Genomic DNA, 19,506 nt, shown 5'->3' with positions numbered 1-19,506 from the left:
TCAGTATCAGAGCTGATACTGACCCTATTTAACTGCTGATTAAGGAGTAGCACTCAATATCAGCAGATACCCTGAAGTTTAGGAATCAGAATCAGAAGCATGAGAGAAAGAGCTGAATCAGTGCATCCCTTAGAAAATTCTAAGAAATCCTAATGAGTGGCTCATCAGTCCCTTTTATTTTTGTCCCAGGCATTTAACAAATGTAAGCGGGAAGGTTTCCGCCTGCAGACGGTGGACAAAGCCCCACTAGCCAAGAGGAGGAAGATGAAAAAGACAAGTACCAGCACAGAGACCCGCAGCAGTTCCAGTGAGAGCACCCATTCCTCTTCCTCCTCCTCCCAGTCTCAGGAGAAGAATTTTCCAGAGGGCCACATCAAGCCGCAGCCCTCTAACAGCACGCCTCTCACCACGCCCATCAACACACCCGGGGCCCTGGGAACGGACTCTGAGCACCAACCAGCGCATCCAGCCTTTCATTTCTCAGACGGACAGTGAGACAGCGAGAGGAAAAAGGGAGATTCAGACAGTTTTGTGACCCGCAGGATGGCTCGGACCAGCGTAGAGACAGCTCTCTTCTTTTTCTCTCTGTCCCTGGCAGCTCTCTGCTTCTGGCTCAATTGCATGGACGTCCGCACGTCTCCAAAAACCAAGCATGCAGCAGGAGCAGCAACCGTCACCTCAATATCAATCAATCAATCATCACTAGCAATACCCTATCCCTTTTCCTTCTCTGTCACTTTCACATACCACACAGACTGTGTCAATCAGGGACTGGACCAGGAAGAAGCTGTCACCAGTGTCCAAAATGAAAAGGGCTGCCCTACTGCCCCAGGTCCAGACAGACAATGGAGAGTCATCTTCAGTGTCGTCATAAGATGGCCACTCTCTCTGTCCACTCCATTTACCTGTCTTTGTCCATGCCTCCAGAGGTTTTAAAGGGAAAGTCATAGTGTTTACATCATGGATGCTTTGTATTTTTGTGTCAAAGGGAGAGAAGAAGCGTAACGTAACGTGGGTCCACTTCTCTTCTCTGGGAAGTCTCTGCAAGATGGAGCAGGTTATTTATATGTGAATTTTACAGACTGAGATTTATTTATGATAAGCTATATTGTTAACTTATTTATGGTTCAGACTGATCTGAGAGGAAATAATGGATACAGTAAGTCTTTTAAAAAAAGACATTTTGTGTACGTGTGTATGTTTTTCCCTATCAGCTCAAAAGACTGTTTTCATGTCGTCAGATGGTTGTTTATTCATCTTTGTAATCATCATAGTAGGTTATTGAGACACAGTTATATAAACATTGTAAGACTATTATAGGCAAGAAGAGATTAACACCATTAGCTGCCGGTTGATGGTTGTCAAAGTTACATAACCAAAGTCCCTTTGGACTTGGAAAAGATATTTATTGAGGCGGGTGAATTTTGAGATTGAACTGCAGCTGTGTCCAGTGGTCAAAAAAAGGTACTATCCTTGTTTATAAGGATAAAAGAAGCAAATGTGTAAACATCTTTTTATAGGAACAACCAAATGTGGATGTCGTATGTTCAGCCAAATCTGTGGTTTTATTGTTGTATGGGGAGTACTGCTGCCCGAGGGGACGTGACCCTACAAGAAGAGCTATATTTAGACGCATTTTTTGCCTCTGATGTGGGAGCATGACTACTTCAAGGCTCAGCATCGCTGCTGTTCCACATGGTCTGATCCTTCAAGCCAGTATTAAGCCCAGCAGCGGATTTGCCTTGTGTGGTAGTGGACTTAATTGTCTCATTATCACCACAACCAATTGGATTGAGCCAATCGCCCCAAACGTAAAGTTCCAATCAGCTTAGAGCGACGTGAATTCGTCGAGGAATTGGAGGTTGAGTTTTCTGAGATGCAAGATGCCAAAGGGCAGCTCAGTCCTTTTCAGATGACTAAATTTGAAAATGGAAACATTTACGTGCCAAAAAAATGCAATTAAATCAGGTAACAGACAGGTTTGAGTCTGAGTTGGGGGGCGGTGATACATTCGGACATTTTAGTTTCCTTTGTGTCGCCACCCAAAGATTTAAAACTACTGCAAAATATCTTCCCTTTACGAGAACATCAAGTCCCTGAGGACAGACCTCAAACCAACACTCCTTTTATTTTTGACACCATCTCTTGCTCTATTTACCATGTTGTACTGCATGACTGAAATGGTGATCTTTGCGCTGTGTGACAGCTCTCTCACTTTGAGGCAGATATCTGGTTAGTATTAAGTCCCCAGTGCATGGTGTAAACTCATACATCACCCTCTTGTTTTCTTGGTTTGTTTTTTGGCACTTGATTTAATGTGAGTTTGTTTACTTGCACATTTGAATATCCTCGATTTAATTCGAGACTTTGAAGTTTTACTGTTTGTGGTGTTTGGACGTAAACACCAAAAACCCCTTTTTACAATAGCCTGAATATTGTAATGTCCCGATGTTACAATAACTGGTGTTAGCCAGGATAGTTAGGCAAGTCAGTGCCGTGCTCTGTTAATTGTTTTTTGCAAGCATGTGTTAGTCTGTTTCCATGGTAATAGTTGAAATACTGTATTCTGTTGATATGTACAGGGGTATTTGTGTTCAGTGTGTGAAGCTGCTCTGAAGCAGTTTCTCCTGCTCAGTCAGGATACAAATTCTTAGTTGGACGACTGTGTGCATTTAAACACACTCCCTCATCTTCTTCCATTTTAATGCACTCTGAATCTGAACCAAAGCATTAACTTCAAGGTAGCTGCTCTAAGCTGCATGAGATCTTTCCTTTCATGCAAATATGCAAAGAAATGCTTCATATATATCACGGTTTCTCTTTGTTTTGTCCAACTGGTGAAATATGTTCGATGTTTCTAGCTCATTTTGTAACAGTGTGTTTCTTCGGATTCTTTATGGGATCTATAATATCCATATCCAGCCCATTATCATGCTTAAAACTATGCATCTCTTTTTCGCTGTTGTGTCACTTTTGCCATTTCGAAAAAAGGCCTCGCCAAATGGGTCCACACATCACGCTTAAAAGGGTGTAACGTAATGTACATATACTGTACTTTTACCCTCATAGCATCAGGCACAATAGGAATAGCGAAGTAGAATCCATCGCCCGTATGAAAAGCTGGAATCCTTGGAGCTGAACACTACAAAGCTCTTGTCTAACTTAGTTCGCATGAGTTCCCCGTTGCTGCCTCATTAAGCCTCTTTTCTTTTGTTTGGGTGTATTAATAGCTCAAGTGGAGGAAGAGGAAAAGTGCCCTATATTGAGCTCCCCTCTGGGAGCCAGGCTCTATTAGCTGATGTGCTGCAGTGCTGTTTGTTCCAAAGAAAATACCGTACTCCACACACTGCCTCTGTGGGACCCAGCTCACTTTTCTTTGTAAGGAAAATAACAGTGTATCACAGGAAAGGGTTGGTTTAGTACCAGCGTCTCTCGGGGGCAGATTTTTAAAACTAGGTTTCCACCCTTTGATGAATAACTTGTTCAGTGTGCCACTATGAGGAAGAGACGAGGACGGGAGGGAGGCCAGTTTTGATTTGACGTCCTTTTGTCTTTGATATATTTTTGTTCGTTGGTTCCCTGGAATCTGAATCAGAGTTCCTTTTCTGTGTAGCTTCTCCCTGAGTTAAGGTTGAAAACAACCCGCTTCATAAGCTAGAACTTTGTACCTTTTTGCAACGTTTAATGAGAGGGCTGGTAGTTTGAACTGGTTTGTATAAACCAGTGACTGCTGTTGTACATTTTAGAGTCAAAGGATTGGACTGTGGATGTTCCTGTGTGCTCCTGTCAGTGAAGTCATGTGTGTGCTTTAAAGACACATGTGGGTGCCAAAGCTGAAAGTGACATCTTGCACTGAATGCACGGCTTCTCATGCAGGTGCTTGCGTGCATGTGTTGTCTCTGGAAGTGATGTTTTATAAGATAGTGCAGCTTTTATTTGGGTCGGAGTATGGAGCTGTCCCTGGTGCTGAGGTGACCAAACCTTTGGTGGTGCTGCAAAAACAAGAAGCTTTCCACAGTGACCCATGATATTGTGATCCTGTAAAGCAGTGATTCCCAACCAGGAGTATTCATACCGCAAGGGTTACTTGTGCAGTTGGCACTTGGCAGGTGGTACCTAGATGATTTTAAGAAGTAGAACTTTTTGCTAAAGAGGAAAACGATTACACAAATATGATTAAAATTGGATTGAGGCTGATCTTAAAGGGGAACCCCACCGATTTTATGCAAAGTCTATTAAAAATAAAGTTAAAAGTTACACAAATCCTTTTATGGCAAAATCTGACACAGTACTTCAAGTGATGTCACCTCAGCACATCAGCGTCGGTTGGGGCTGAAGACTTCAAGTGTGAGAAAGAAAACAATCTGGTGGTGTGGAATCAGAAAGAGGAGTGTTTACCAGACCAGAAACGATATTCAGTTTTGTATAACTAAAGGGATAAGTATTAATTTTGTAGTGGGTCTGTATGAGGTATCCATAGTCAGTGTATTACTTACAGTAGATGGCAGTCAGCACGCCCCCAGTTTGGAGAAGCAGGCAGGAGTACTAACGCAGAAGCTAAGCAATGTACTGCTGTGGACCAGGGCAGCAGCAAAACAAATTTTAGCCACCTAAACAACATATATATATATATATATATATATATATATATATATATATATATATATATCAGTTTTAGTGTACACTATACTTAGAATATCTTAACCTCTTTACCATAGACTGTACATAAAGATGGGAGCTTGGGGAAGAAGGGAAGCCAAAATATCCAAGATACAGCCACTGTCATCTTGCTCTGGTGACCTCACTGGGAGAGTCTGCGCAATAGCAATTTCCACCAACATGGAGAGGGTGTGCTTTATGACCTACACTGCAGCCAGCCAGCAGGGGGTGATTGAGACTACTGGGGAGCTGTCATGTCTTCCATCTTTATATACAGTCTGTGCTCTTTACCTTAACATCAGACAGCCCTTTCCAGCTGGAGACTGAAGTCATTATCTGTGCTCTATTCAAAGCCAGACTCCATTGACAAAAACAGTAATTTTACCTCGCAGAACACAGGAGCTGCTGGTCTAATGCTGCCTTGTTTGTGTTATTGTGTGACCTCACTGTTTTAAAGAGGCAGTTCGGATTCACTAAAGTCGCACAATAAAACAAACTGACTATGGCAGCAGTAGACCAGCAGCTCCTGTGGTCTGCGAGATAAAATTACTGTTTTTATCAGTGGAGTCTGGTGGCTCTGAAGAGAGTGATATAATGGCTTCAGTGCCCCGTTGAAAAGGGCTGTCTGACATCAAGGTGAAGATATTCTAAATATAGCGAAAACGTAAACTGATGTATATACTGATATGTTTGTAAATATATTGTAGAAAAAATAATAATTTTTTTCATTATTGTTGTAGGTGGCTAAAATTCAATTTGCTGCTGCCCCCATCCACAGCAGTACATTGCTCAGCTGACATGTCAGTACTCCTGCCTGCTTCTCCAAACTGGGGGCGTGCCGACCGCCATTTCTGTAGGTAACACACTGACTATGGACAAGTACCTTTATACAACATCACTTTATAAAAATCTTAACTATCCCTTTAATAATCAGTAACATCCAAGTTCATATAAACCTAAATATGTACTGTGATGTCATGAGAGGTCACCGAGGCAATTAAACTGGGAAACAGGCAAAATATCAGGTCCAAACAAGATGGAGTTTAATTTTCCAACATACAGATTATAAACAGGTAACTCAGGTGTCCCCTTAAGATGCCACAATACAAATGTACAGTGAGGTAATTTCAGACAAAAAAAGTTGTGAGCCACTGCTTTAAAGGGTCAGTTTCACTTTAATTATAAAAAAGAAAAACCTGCTGTTGGCAGTTTTAACAGGAACTTTTCTCTGGGAGAAAGTAGTTTCAATTAGAAACAGGTTCACAGTGTGGTATGTGGGTTATCCAAAGTAGCTGTGACATTGTTTTTAAAAATAGGAGCTGCAGTTTTTAAATGCTGAGAACATCACAAACACTGATATCTCACAACCCGACCACATAAAACCAGAACCAGATACCACTTTAAAAAAAAAACAGTGTTTTGGGGGGAAATTTCTTTGAACTAACCCTTTAATGATCCTACAGGGGAAGTTATTTTCTCTTACCCTTCCAGAGAGGTCAAAGCACATGGTCAGTCTCAGACAGGCACTGTTGTGTTGCTCAAAAACCCGTCAGTAGCGACGTCCGGACTCGACCATGTGTCTTTGATTTATTTGGTTCACTCAGCCCAGTGTTGCTCGACTGTTGAGAGATGATGAGACGGTTTTTATGAGGGACACATTGATGCTTTTGTGTGCACATGTAAGAGATGTCAGTCAGTGCTCAAGCCAACCTGCCACTTTAGGTATCATCATCACCATCCTCTTCGTCACCATCATGCATGTGCTACTGCTTTGGCTCCTGTCAGTATTTTCCATTGATCCTCGTCACGGTCGTGTCATATCGTCACTGAAGCGTGTCACAAAGTACTGTAGCAGTGATTCCCTTTGAGATTGGTCAATATTAAACTGTTTTAAAAAAACACGCAATCAAGCTTTAAAGGCAAAACTTTGCACTTTGTATGTTATTTTAATCATGCTATTGATTTGTTTTTGTACAAAAAAAAAGAAAAATTGTGCAGGTTCAGATGTTCAGCTCATCCATCCGTCTGTTTCTGACTTCTGAGACGATACTATGATATAAACCTCAACACCAAATACTACTTGTACTGCAAGGATACACCATGTGCATACCTGCTTTTTTAGGGCACTGTGAACATCATCATTCAGGTCTTCAGGCACACCGTGGATATTCTGAGGAAAATTTGCTTCAATAAATGCTTTACTTAGTGGCTGAATACATCTGTACATTTAATAACCTGACACCAGTCATGACGAGTCTTTTAATAGATCTTTGGCTTCATTGTATTTTCAAGTGTATTACTGAAGATATTTTGTGATACCAGGATTTGTGTGTTGTCAGAGGGACAATAAATGTACGATGTCCTGTTCATGTATTGATCTCGACTTATAAATTAGGTACTTTTTTATATTAAAAAAAAAAAAGAAAAATGAATTCAGATTAAAAAGGCCTGTTAGGAGACATGGAGACTTTATTTTAGCGGGCAGCCTCTAGATGGCAGTGTTTAATAAAGCACCACTGGCAGAGTGGTTTCCTGTGCAGCATGAGCTCCACTCAGCCTTTAAGATTTATCCATAGATGAGTCCAATATAAGATTGTGTTAAATACGCTTCAAAACTAAAATAGAATTTTTCATGTTGTCTAGCAGGACTAGAGATTTCTGTCTATGTACCGGGTCGATTAAATGCATATTTATAACCAAAATAAGATCTGTGTCTTAAAAAGTGAACTGTAAGTACTGTAAATGTCCCGTTCTATTATTTTTGTGCTCTGATTAAAATAGTTACATGCGTCGGACCTGACTAAAGGTTTCCAGTCTCTTTTAAGAGGTCACTTTAAGATGCACCCAGATGACAAACATAATAGTGTCGAAAGAGGAGCTGATTGAACTCTGATAAGGGGATTATTGATCGTGTGTGAAGTAGTGATAACTGAGTAATGTTTGTGTTTGCAGATTTTTGCCTGTTTAGTGTCATTTTTGTGAAGAAATGTTCATTTTAGACGTTAAGGGCTTCATAGGGTCTTTGAATCCTTTCAGAAAATATTGAACTGTTTGTCATGTTGCAATAAAAAAAATTCAAATATTACAAATTTTCTCCACTAGGGCTGCAGCTAATGATTATTTCAGTAATCAACCGATTAACTGTTTGATTTTTAAAATGTAAGAACATTTTTATTACTTGTTTTGTCTAGGGATGATTAGAGCAGGGTATCATCTGAAAAATTATGATACCAGTATCCTTAAAAGTAAACAATGCAGGATTACCAGTTACTGTTTGTAAAGTTACAAGTTAAGGTTCCACCTTAAAAGTCACCGGCAGTCGGCCCAGTGAATTAAGTTGTTTTTTCTCAGACTCCAGCTGCTGTGAGAGGCAGCAAAACATCCTTTCATTTTATCGTCACAGTTTACTAATAAAACTCTCCACAGTATGAACAGTGGTTACATGAGCCTCAAAACCAGCCACAACTCAGCCCTGAGCAGAGTGACCATCCTCTACTGACCAATCAGACTGCAGTGTTCACAGCTCCACCTTTTAGTACCAGATCTGTGTGCTAGGTGCCCCAACAGAGGGGGGACCAAACATGGGGACGGAACAGAACGGTTCCATCCACAACTTTTCACAGTGGAAACGGAAAAAAAACGTACTGAACTGAACCGTCCTGTACTGCTTGGTGGAAACGGGGGTTTTAAAGCCAACCCCAGATTCACTCTTGCGTTTACTATTGGATGCCTGCTGTTTACAGTCTGGCACCTGGTTGCTACCTTTTTATAAAACCCAGATCTCACCTGAGCACTGCGGGGGTACACACCCATAAACATCCCAAACATCCCAGACTATTTTAGCAAAGAAAAGGATCATGACGGAGATAGGTTTGCATGTTTGGGGCCATATAGCCTACAGCAAATGACACCATTTCTAATTTAATGTGAGTTACTTGAACACAGGTGTAGTTCTGACGTGGCAATCTGAATCCCCCCACCCCACATCTATATTTACACCCCTGGTCAATACCTTAGGTACCAAATACTGATACCAGCCCTACCCATGAAAGATATTAATGTTAGTATCATGGAAAACCAAGAAAACCAGCAGATATTCACATTATGAAAACTAAAACCTGTGAATCTTTGGCATATTTGCTAAACAAAAATAATAATATGATCAAATGATGATTAAAGTAGTAGTTCATTTATCGCTGTGCCAGCCAAACATTTGGCCCGTCCTGCATGAAAATACGTGACACCACTATTTAACACATATCTTCTGTTCTTGCATGTAATCTTATTTTTATTTTTTAGACAGTACAAGAGACACCATACAGTGACAAACAGTGCGTTATCACCCTCCCCTGGATTTGCAAAAGTGATCTGTCCAACAGAGTGGGGGCTGGATCACAGAGAGGACCGCTGCACCTCCCAGACTCAGCTTCGTGGAGTTAGAATCAGTGCTGTATGTTTACGCTCGTCATGTCAGTTATACAGCAGTAAGATGTGTGACAAAGTCAAATGTACATTTTGCAATATTAAGTATTATAATTACATAAAATTTGTTTCAGTTATTATCTGACAGGCTCAGGCCTCCATAGTCCATATCTGGAACGTTTGATACTCAGTTTCTGCACCCCTACGTTCACCTTTATAAAGGGGTGTCTCCTGCCTTATCTCTCCCCTTTTGCTGTTGTACTCCATGGGAGAGGGGCTTGGGTTATATGGTTGTAACTGATGGAGGATTTTGTTCTTACCTCGGGAATAAACGGAGATTGCCTCCAGAGATATCCACAATCTGGGCCTCTTCATATCAGCACAGCGCAGACAACACTAGAGTCCATCGGTTACATACAACAAGTGGGGTCACTCCTCAGTAACGGCTGCCCCCTAACACCAGGAGCTCACTGTTTACAACCCCTCTGTAACAGCAGATGACCTCATCAACAATTATTTAAAGGCTGTCAGTAAAGTTTACACGAGGTGTCCATATTTTCTAATGTATGTCCAGCTTTTCTTTCATTTAGCAGGACAAGTAATCCCCCACCTGTCGCTGTGCTATCATATCCTGACAGGAGAGGACGCTCTTTGGCTTTCCATCAGCTGGACTGCTGCGGTCAAATCTGCTCTGTGGATAAAGTTTTATATCAGTAAGTGAAACTTCAGTTTTTGAAGTTGAACGCATGAACACCTGAGAGACACTCAAACCCAAACCACCAGTCATTTGTCATAGGAGAGGGGACACCTTTACCTGAATCAATGTAGGTAAAGGGGTCAAATGTCATCTGCGTGCACAGTTGCTCCAAGAAATATCCCACCCTGTTCTCAAAGGGGAAAAGAGATGAAACACTTAAAGGCAAATCCATATATTTCTTGAGTTTAATGTATATACTGTAGGGTTTTAAGTGATATCTCCCTCCTGTGTGTGTGTGTGTGTGTGTGTGTGTGTGCTCACTCTATTTCTGCTTCTCCATCATCAAATTTAACATCACTTCAACATGACTCAGCAGGCGGGTCATATTTCAGAGAGTACGGTGGCTTCTGCAGGACACAATCAGCTCGATACGCTCCCTCCTCACAATATTTAAAAAGCAAAGCAGATTTTTTTTATGCATGGCTTTCAATCCACTTATTGTGGTTTCACCCCACTCACTCCTATATGCAACAATACAGATGGTGCACTCAGAGCACTTTCGCCGGGCTACTTTTGCAATGGATGTCAATATGGACGTTCAGCAGGGGGAAACTCATTACGCAGTGTGTCCTCTGTGTGTGTATGTGTGTGTGTGTGTGTGTGTGTGTGTATGATATCTATTTTCTTTGAAATCTCTCTGCACTAAAATATGATCCATTACCAGACAATGTGTTGTATACTGTGGTCAAGTATTCAGATGGAAGGTCCGCACTCTGAAATCCATCATTGAGATTTTTTTGAGTGAGACTGTCAGCACGTACATCAAGAAAGACAAAAATACACCAGAAAGATTCAATATTTTAAAATCCTTCACTGCACACTCAAAAGGAAATACAACATGTGTGATTCTTTCTGTTTCGTACCTAAACACATAGTAGACTCTCATATATCTTACAATGGTGACATGATTGCTGATGCAGGTTTGAAATGCAGAGAATAAAACATTTTGGAGATTTGAGTGGAGACAATGTGAACCTTTGTTTTGCCATGAAGCATAATTCTGCCTATTTATGCAAAACCCTTTTTGTTCACCTTCAAAGCGCTCTGAGAACGGCCTGAGACAATTTTACTTTTGTTCTCGTTCACGTCAATGTGTGCCGCCGTGAATCATGTTTCCAAAAGACTCCTCATCTGTCAGTAACATTCCTGCTCACTGATTTTAGGACAAAGTGATTTAGTACTGAAATTATTTATCATTATTGCAGTCAGAAAGCGTAAATGTGGCATGGAGAACAAACCCTGAAAAACATGGACTGATTAATGGACAATGGGCCCCTGGGCACAGATATGCAAAGGGCCCCACCACCCCTATCACACAGGTGCAAGACACACTGACTTTGTGGTGGTTTTGTGTCTCTTTGTAGGACATTTGTGTCTTTTCTTACTCACTTTGTGTCTCCTTGTGGTTGGTTTGTGTCCCTTTTACTCATGTTGTGTCTTTTTGTGGTTGTTTTGTGTCTCTTTTACTAATGCTGTGTCTCCTTCTGGTTGTTTTGTGTCTCTTTTACTCATGTTGTGTCTTTTTGTGGTTGTTTTGTGTCTCTTTTACTCATGTTGTGTCTTTTTGTGGTTGTTTTGTGTCTCTTTTACTCATGCTGTGTCTCCTTCTGGTTGTTTTGTGTCTCTTTTACTCATGTTGTGTCTCCTTCTGGTTGTTTTGTGTCTCTTTTACTCATGTTGTGTCTTTTTGTGGTTGTTTTGTGTCTCTTTTACTCATGCTGTGTCTCCTTCTGGTTGTTTTGTGTCTCCTTGTGGTTGGTTTGTGTCTCCTTTGGTAATTTTGTGTCTCTGGTTGTTTTGTGTCTCTTTTACTCATGCTGTGTCTCTTTCTGGTTGTTTTGTGTCTCTTTTACTCATGTTGTGTCTCCTTCTGGTTGTTTTGTGTCTCTCTGTGGTTGTTTTGTGTCTCTTTTACTCATGTTGTGTCTCCTTGTGGCTGTTTTGTGTCTCTTTGTGGTTGTTTTGTTTCTCTTTATGGTCGTTTTGTGTCTTCTTTACTCATTTTGTGTCTCTTTCTGGTTGTTTTGTGTCTCTTACTCATGTTGTGTCTTTTTGTGTTTGTTTCGTGTCTCTTTGTGACTGTTTTGTGTCACCTTGTGTTTGTTTTGTTTCTTCTTTACTCATTTTGTGTCTCTTTCTGGTTGTTTTGTGTCTCTTTTACTCATGTTGTGTCTTTTTGTGTTTGTTTCGTGTCTCTTTGTGACTGTTTTGTGTCACCTTGTGTTTGTTTTGTGTCTTCTTTACTCATTTTGTGTCTCTTTCTGGTTGTTTTGTGTCTCTTTGATGTTGTTTTGTGTCTCTTTCTGGTTGTTTTGTGTCTCTTTTACTCATGTTGTATCTTTTTGTGTTTGTTTTGTGTCTCTTTGTGACTGTTTTGTGTCACCTTGTGTTTGTTTTGTGTCTTCTTTACTCATTTTGTGTCTCTTTCTGGTTGTTTTGTGTCTCTTTGAGGTTGTTTTGTGTCTCTTTCTGGTTGTTTTGTGTCTCTTTGTGGTTGTTTTGTGTCTCCTTGTGTTTGTTTTGTGTCTTTACTCATTTTGTGTGTCTTTGTGGTTGTTTTGTGTCTCTTTGTGGTTGTTTTGTGTCTCTTTGTGGTTGTTTTGTTTCTCCTTGTGGTTGTTTTGTGTCTCTTTGTGGTTGTTTTGTGTCTCCTTGTGGTTGTTTTGTGTCTCTTTGTGGTTGTTTTGTTTCTCCTTGTGGTTGTTTTGTGTCTCATTGTGTTTATTTTGTGTCTTCTTTACTCATTTTGTGTCTCTTTGTGGCTGTTTTGTGTCTCTTTGTGGTTGTTTTGTGTCTCTTTGTGGTTGTTTTGTGTCTCCTTGTGTTTGTTTTGTGTCTTCTTTACTCATTTTGTGTCTCTTTCTGGTTGTTTTGTGTCTCTTTGTGGTTGTTTTGTGTCTCTTTGTGGTTGTTTTGTGTCTTCTTTACTAATTTTGTGTCTTCTTTGTTCATTTTGTGTCTCTTTCTGGTTGTTATGTGTCTCTTTGTGGCTGTTTTGTTTCTCCTTGTGTTTGTTTTGTTTCTTCTTCACTCATTTTGTGTTTCTTTCTGGTTGTAATGCAGGTGAAGGCCAGGTGGCCTGTGGGCCTGTGCCAGGTCGGCTCATTCAGTCATGCATCCATGGTGGAAATAAGAGAAACAACATTTATGACAACCAAAAATGGTTACTTCACTCAAATCAGCAGATAATACTCATCATTGACAGATGAATCTAAAATGAGTTGGATGGAGGGGGAGCAGAAGTACTGAATTATTCTGAGCTGACTCTTGTTACTATCACAAAATGAAAGGCTTCTTTTTAGAGTATCAGGGCCAGCTGCACAAAGCACCTTAAGTTTGCTCCTTCAGTATGACAGTTACGGCTTAAATGAAATGCCTCACTGGTAGCTGACTGGAAAGACCCTGCTGCATAAAACCACAGAGCAATCATTAATTAAAGGGACTGGAGGAGCGCAGCTTTGGAAAGTGATCCAACCCCACACAGACACAATCATAAATTGACCTCTGGTAAAATTGAAAGTGCAAAATCAGTTGCTCATCATTAATTGTGACCATCAGGTTCTCCTGGTCGCAGAACACTTCTTTCATTTTTGCTTTAATTTTTCTGATTTATCTCCATAAAGTCAACCATGTTGCAGTTACGATGGAATCAGAGGTACTTTATGTTTTTGTCCTTACTTCGGTTACTAAGATTCTTTGTGCAACAGTTTAACAAACTTAAAGCAATTCCTTGAGTATTAGACAAAGATAAGGAGAAAAACTTAAATTTTAAGGAAACCTAAAAGAGAAGACTTGAGGATGTTTTGTACAACTGTACAACATACCTTGGACTTGAAAATCTCTACTTGCTCCTTCTCACAAATAAATAAAAAATGAATTAATCAGTTTATTGTTTGCCATATTTCCCGTTATTCTTGTTAATAAAACGATTCTTATTTTCAGGTTATTATAACCCAATGAAAACATAGTTATAAATATGATAAGACATTTCTGCCAATAGACTCCCCTAAATCCTCCACTGGACCTTTAACTTTTATTTCAAGTGTTGCACTTTACTACCTTTCTAAAAAAAAAAAACAACAAACAAACAAAAACGTCTGGTGATAAACTCCTGATAAACCGTGAGAGTGTGAGAGGATCAATAGAAGAAGGTGCAGGTGTGTCTGCGGCCGCAGGGGGGCGGAGCACCGGAGAGCCGACACTATGCACTCAGCTGACCGGAAGTAACGCAATTTAAATATCAATTGGCGGGGTGCAGACACACCTGAGCCGAGCGTGGCGGTTTGTGAACAGTAGAAAAATAACACTGCGGTGAAACTCAGTAAGACGTCTGTAATTATTTTTTATAAAGATAAGCGTCACTGTGTGTCGGCACAGGTGAAGAACAATAAGGTTAATTAATCAGTGATTTATTGCACCAACTGCGAGCGCGCGCCATGCCACACAAATTAAACACCCACACAGGTGTGCTGCTGGATCAAGCTAACGTGTTAGCTAACTGCTAACATGGACCCCGTGATTTCTGCGTTCACTGAGGAACTTCTGTCTCCAGGTGTGTGTGACACCTTCCTGCTGTTTGTGACTAATAATCTCTGAGGTGACTCATTCAGGATTTGTGGTTTGCAATGGGGATGAGACAGTGAGTGGACTGGTTACACTGGGACCAGAGAGGCTGTTTGGACTGGTTACACTGGGACCAGAGAGGCTGTTTGGACTGGTTACACTGGGACCAGAGAGGCTGTGCGGACTGGTTACACTGGGACCAGAGAGCCTGTTTGGACTGGTTACACTGGGACCAGAGAGGCTGTTTGGACTGGTTACACTGGGACCAGAGAGCCTGTTTGGACTGGTTACACTGGGACCAGAGAGGCTGTTTGGACTGGTTACACAGGGACCAGAGAGCCTGTTTGGACTGGTTACACTGGGACCAGAGAGGCTGTGCGGACTGGTTACACTGGGACCAGAGAGCCCTGAGAATGAGCCATCAGAGAAGCTGAACCTGGATCAGACTGAGGACTGAGACTCGCAGGATGACGTCAGACAGGTGAGTACGATGACACACCTAATGATGGATGTGACTCCCAAACTGTGCAGCTCTCTTTCTGTGTTAATGTGTGTTTGTGGCTGCAGCTGCTGTCGAGTTTATCTTGTCTTCAACGTTACATCTCTGTGTTTCTGCCTTGGTGATATTTTTAATTGATTAGCTATCTAATTTATATGTCTTAATAATATTAATGTTTGTTGCACACACCAGAATGTCAATAACTAGTTTTGTTTATTGTCATTGGTCATTGCCAAATTTTGTGGACAAGTTGCAAATGTTTATCTATAAAAGTGGAAGTTATCGTTGGTTTGGACATCAGGGCTCTGCGCTGTGATGTTGCTCCACTAGTGTCGGGGTCAGCAACCTTTGAGATGAGAGAAGTCTCTTGCCATTATAGAAAAGTAGGGCTGGACTGAAGAGTTTGAAGTTTCATTCATAACATTGATATATTTATTTTTTTGCAAGTCTACTTATTGCACATATTATTAGTATTATACTATTTACTGAATTTGTTTCCTTTTGTGGCTGCAGTGTGTAGGATTGTTTCTGAATTGTCCAAAAGTTAAAGTTTATAAAAACAAACAAACAAACATAGTGGTCATCATTTCCACAGTTCACGTTTTTATCATATGAAATATCCTGCTTCAATCCATATCTGTTGCCATTAAGCCTCTTAAAGAACAACCGTTTCGTTGTGTTGAAAAACCAGTTTGGTCTCCTGTTTGCTGCACATATGTGTATTAACAGGGCGCTCTAACAGCACCACAAATTACATTTATTAATTGAGGAAAGCTGATTTAATAAGTAGAGGATTTTGTTCATTTTTTTATGGTGATGACATCATAAAACATGACGACAGACATTCAAAGCTTTAATTTGAAAACCTCAATAGAAGCTTTGAATGTAATGAAAATAACATGTTTTGGTACAGCCCTACAGTATGTGTTTATGTACGGAACAATAACCCTATCAGAAAATATCATGGTTTCATATCTTCTTCTTCTTCTTTTTCTTCTTCTTGTTATTATTATCCATAGGTGTGGATTTCAGGGGGGTTGCAGGGGAAACATCCGCCTTAATATTTAGAGCATGTGCACACCCACCCCCCTCGCAATGAAAACATGAAAATAGCAGAGGACTTGGAGTTTTTCCAAAATTAAACACATTAATAATCATTTATTGATGCAGAAGACGCGTAAATTGGTGCATAAAAATTCACCAGAATGCAGAAAATTTAGTGTTTGACGCTCAGAATTTTGCAGTGAAGAACCCTTTCAGGTTTTTTTTCAATATCATAGATAAGCAAATGTAAACATAATGACGACTGTCAATTTTTATAGCATGTTACATCGCTGTAACCCTCCGTCCGACAACAAACATCGTCAGGAAATTGGTGAGTTGAGTGCCAGTCAGACAGCTCAACATGTTACCATGTCACCAAAACAGTCATATAAATAAACTATACTTACAAAAATATAAAAGGTACAGTAAATAGAGATATGATGAACTAAAAACAATCAAATAGGCTTTGTTGAATTACCAAAGGTTTTCAGTTCAGATGCTAGATGTTGAATACAAAAATGATCATTTTGCAAAGAATTCCAGACAAGTTTTCCCTCACTGTTCCCTCCTCCTAACAGACATGTCCTTACATCTTAAATTAGGGGGCTGAGAGGTGAATATGTAATGAGACAGGACATGGTGGAGGAGTTTGAGCTCTGAGCTGGGTGTGGATGTGTGTGTATGGTGGTGGTCTAGTTTAGCTGACACCCCTGTAGTCCAGTGCAGATGTTTTGAACAGATCTCGTGGTGATTTTCGGCTCGCAGGTTGAGATTAGGACTCAGGATAAGTTTATGGTAAGCCAGCAGGAAGTGAATGTAAGCCAGTGCAGTGTTCTCTCAAGTATGGTAAAACCCATGAGTGTGTGTGTGTGTGTGTGTGTGTGTGTGTTTCAGAGGGCGGGGTTTGGGACTGTAGAGGGGTGAAGTGCCTCCGATCCTTGGGAGTGGAACGCATTTCCTTTTGTTGCCCTCCAATTTTTGACTGGTTTGCCCCAGCACATGAGCATGATGGGGCTGTTTCTATTATCCAGCTTCCCAGAGACCCCCCCTCATCCATCCTGCCCTGTTCGGCCTGTTCCCAAAGCGATTGGCATTCCTGGGGGCCACCAGTGAAGCAGCTTTAGAGGGAAGTCCCGCTGGCTCCTGGGTGGCCTCTTGTGCACGGGCTCCGAGGGGAGGAGACAATGTCTTATTAATTGACTGGGCGTCTTGGGCAGAGTGCAGGAATTTAGCAGGAGGGGGAGACGGAGAGAGTGGGGATGAGGGATGAGCTGGGAGGGACGGAGGGGCGGGATGAGCGGGGAGGATTCACAGTCCACCATTAGAGATTCATTGACCTCTGTCGCAGATTTATTTCTGTTTGATTTACATTGCTGCTGGGAAGGACGGAGTTGTTGGGAGGTGGAGATGTAGCTGTGCTGCTGTAGAGACCTGAAGCTTGTCTTTTTTAACTTTTAATATTGAGTATTATTAACAGTTTGTCTATAATTGAAGCAACTCTGTCTAAAGTGATACAGCTCATTTTTATTTCACAACATTTTTACTGTTACTGGGCCACTCTGTTCACAGTACTGTGTTAACCTTACAGAATTAAGCAGTATTTAGACAGTTTTAGTTGGTTAAAAAATAATATATAATGACTATTAGTCTTCGACAATTGTTGGAAAGTAACTAAGTATGTTTACTCAAGGACCGTACTGAAGTCCAGTTTAGAGGTACTTCTTCTTTACTGTAGTGTATTCATTTCATCCTACTTTGTACCTCTACTCCACCGCATTTTAGAGGAAAATATGTAACATATGAAATATTGGATATTCTATAAAATAGGATGTAGTGTTATAGATTAAATTATCCAAAATTATATAAAGCAGTCTGGCTGTACCCGATTCAGAGTCTTGTCAGTCGAATCAGATCTGAGAGCACTATCTCACTCTGAAGTCGTCGAAATCCGGCGTTTGGGCAATGACTTGCCAACGAAAAAAGGCGTCCTTTAACGTTTGCATGATTCACGGCCGGTTGCCGTTATAGTTTAACAGCAGCCAGCAGCATCAGGGGGAAACACAGCAGGTCAGGAATCGAAGTTAAGGCCCAAGTGGGGTGGGAAGGAGGGGTGCTGGATGGGTCCAACAAACAACAACTTTCACCTGAGACAGCGGCGTTCACATCCCGTAAGATTCTAAAGCCAAATCTGTTTCCTAAACCTAACCATGTGTTTTAGTTGTTAAAGGAAAAAAACATAATTTCACAGTGTTTATTTTGAAAGAGACTGTATGTAAACGTTAAATTTCCTGTGAAAACAGAAGTGTATTTTGAAAGAAGACAATACATGTAACAGGCAGAACTTCGCGGCGTCCCAGAACGTCAACAACCAACACACCCAGGGTACCTTGCACGTCATGTCAATGTGGAAAGTGCATCATCAAAATGTCAATATGTGACAAGGCCAGAGTGAGAATGTGTTGGATTTGACTGTTTAATATGAATATTCGACTATTCCTACACTTTATTGCACAACCAGTGTTTATACAGCATTTGTCGGGACGTTCGGGGAGACAGTAACGTTAACATAATATGGTAAACAAGCTAAGTTAGCCCTCAAAGCTATTGCTATGCTAACAACAGATTGAAAAAGGGCAACATTTTTTGCCGACACTAGATACCTAACAAAAGGCAGAAAGTGTTTCGTATTTAGCTGCCTCCGTCTCACTCGGACTCACCCTGTCTCTGGGTCCGCAACTGTCTGTACCCGTCACAGACATCTTCACCGAGTAGATCTGCCGCCTTGATGTAGTGTAGCTGAAGCATTTTTTCAAGCAAGGAACACTGACTCTGAAGCTACCTCTGGGGATCAACCAAACGTCCAGCGATGTACACTGCACACTGACTGACAACCTCCCAAAAACAACTGCTCAGTTTGAAGAATCTCAGTCGACTAAAGAGCCTCTGACTGATTATTTGAACCTTCAACTTTCAGGCGGTGTAGTCCTATAAAGCAGTTAAAAGTAGCTCCACATTGAGCAGCTACAACATTAGAGAACTGCTTATATTTTAATGTATTGATAATATTTTTAGACCATTTCTACATGGTGTTGCCAACACTGCCAGACTTATAAATTTGGTTAGATTTGGAATGTACGATTTTCTTGTAATGAAGTAGTTTCATAGTGTAGTATTTCTACTTGTACTTTCATAATTGATCTGAATACTTCTTCCACCCCTGCTTGTTTATCCAATACGGGGGGAAATTTTTTTGTCTTGGTTTCCATTAACTTTCAGACTTACCTGACCAGTTTTTAAATATTTTTCCCAAATCTGTGTCCAGCCAAATGTCTCATCTCATCATTAAAACACACAAAAAAATATCTGGTAATTTATTTTCCACCCTGCAGTGTGTTGCGGATGTTCTCTCTCACACACACACACACACACACACACACACACACACACACATTCAGCAGGTTAAACCCATCATGGTGGGCAGTCAGCCGCCCCTCCACACACAGCAGACTCCTGGTTTTGTGCGAGTTTGATGGAGTGGGACAGGACAGACAGAGGTTTGGGG

The 19,506-nt window shown here is 40.9% G+C and overlaps 1 protein-coding gene and 1 long non-coding RNA gene across 3 annotated transcripts in view; both read left to right on the top strand.

Moving 5' to 3' along the window:
• The window catches only part of rps6ka5 (ribosomal protein S6 kinase, polypeptide 5), a 30,184-nt gene extending 22,733 nt beyond the window's left edge, over positions 1 to 7,451 (top strand). Inside the window, exon 17 of the mRNA XM_033642948.2 lies at positions 190 to 7,451. Coding sequence (XP_033498839.1) covers positions 190 to 495 — 306 coding nt within the window. The 3' untranslated portion in view covers positions 496 to 7,451. The remainder of the gene's footprint in view (positions 1 to 189) is intronic.
• Positions 7,452 to 14,709: 7,258 nt separating this feature from the next.
• The window catches only part of LOC117266637 (uncharacterized), a 57,003-nt gene continuing 52,206 nt past the window's right edge, over positions 14,710 to 19,506 (top strand). For both annotated transcript variants that reach the window (XR_004502510.2, XR_013493402.1), the window contains exon 1: positions 14,710 to 14,882. This is a non-coding gene — a long non-coding RNA (uncharacterized LOC117266637). The remainder of the gene's footprint in view (positions 14,883 to 19,506) is intronic.

This window comes from Epinephelus lanceolatus, chromosome 15 (assembly GCF_041903045.1).
Source record: "Epinephelus lanceolatus isolate andai-2023 chromosome 15, ASM4190304v1, whole genome shotgun sequence".
NCBI classification, from domain to species: domain Eukaryota; kingdom Metazoa; phylum Chordata; class Actinopteri; order Perciformes; family Serranidae; genus Epinephelus; species Epinephelus lanceolatus.
Note: the sequence above shows the minus strand (reverse complement) of the source record. Positions and strands in the feature narration are given on the sequence as shown.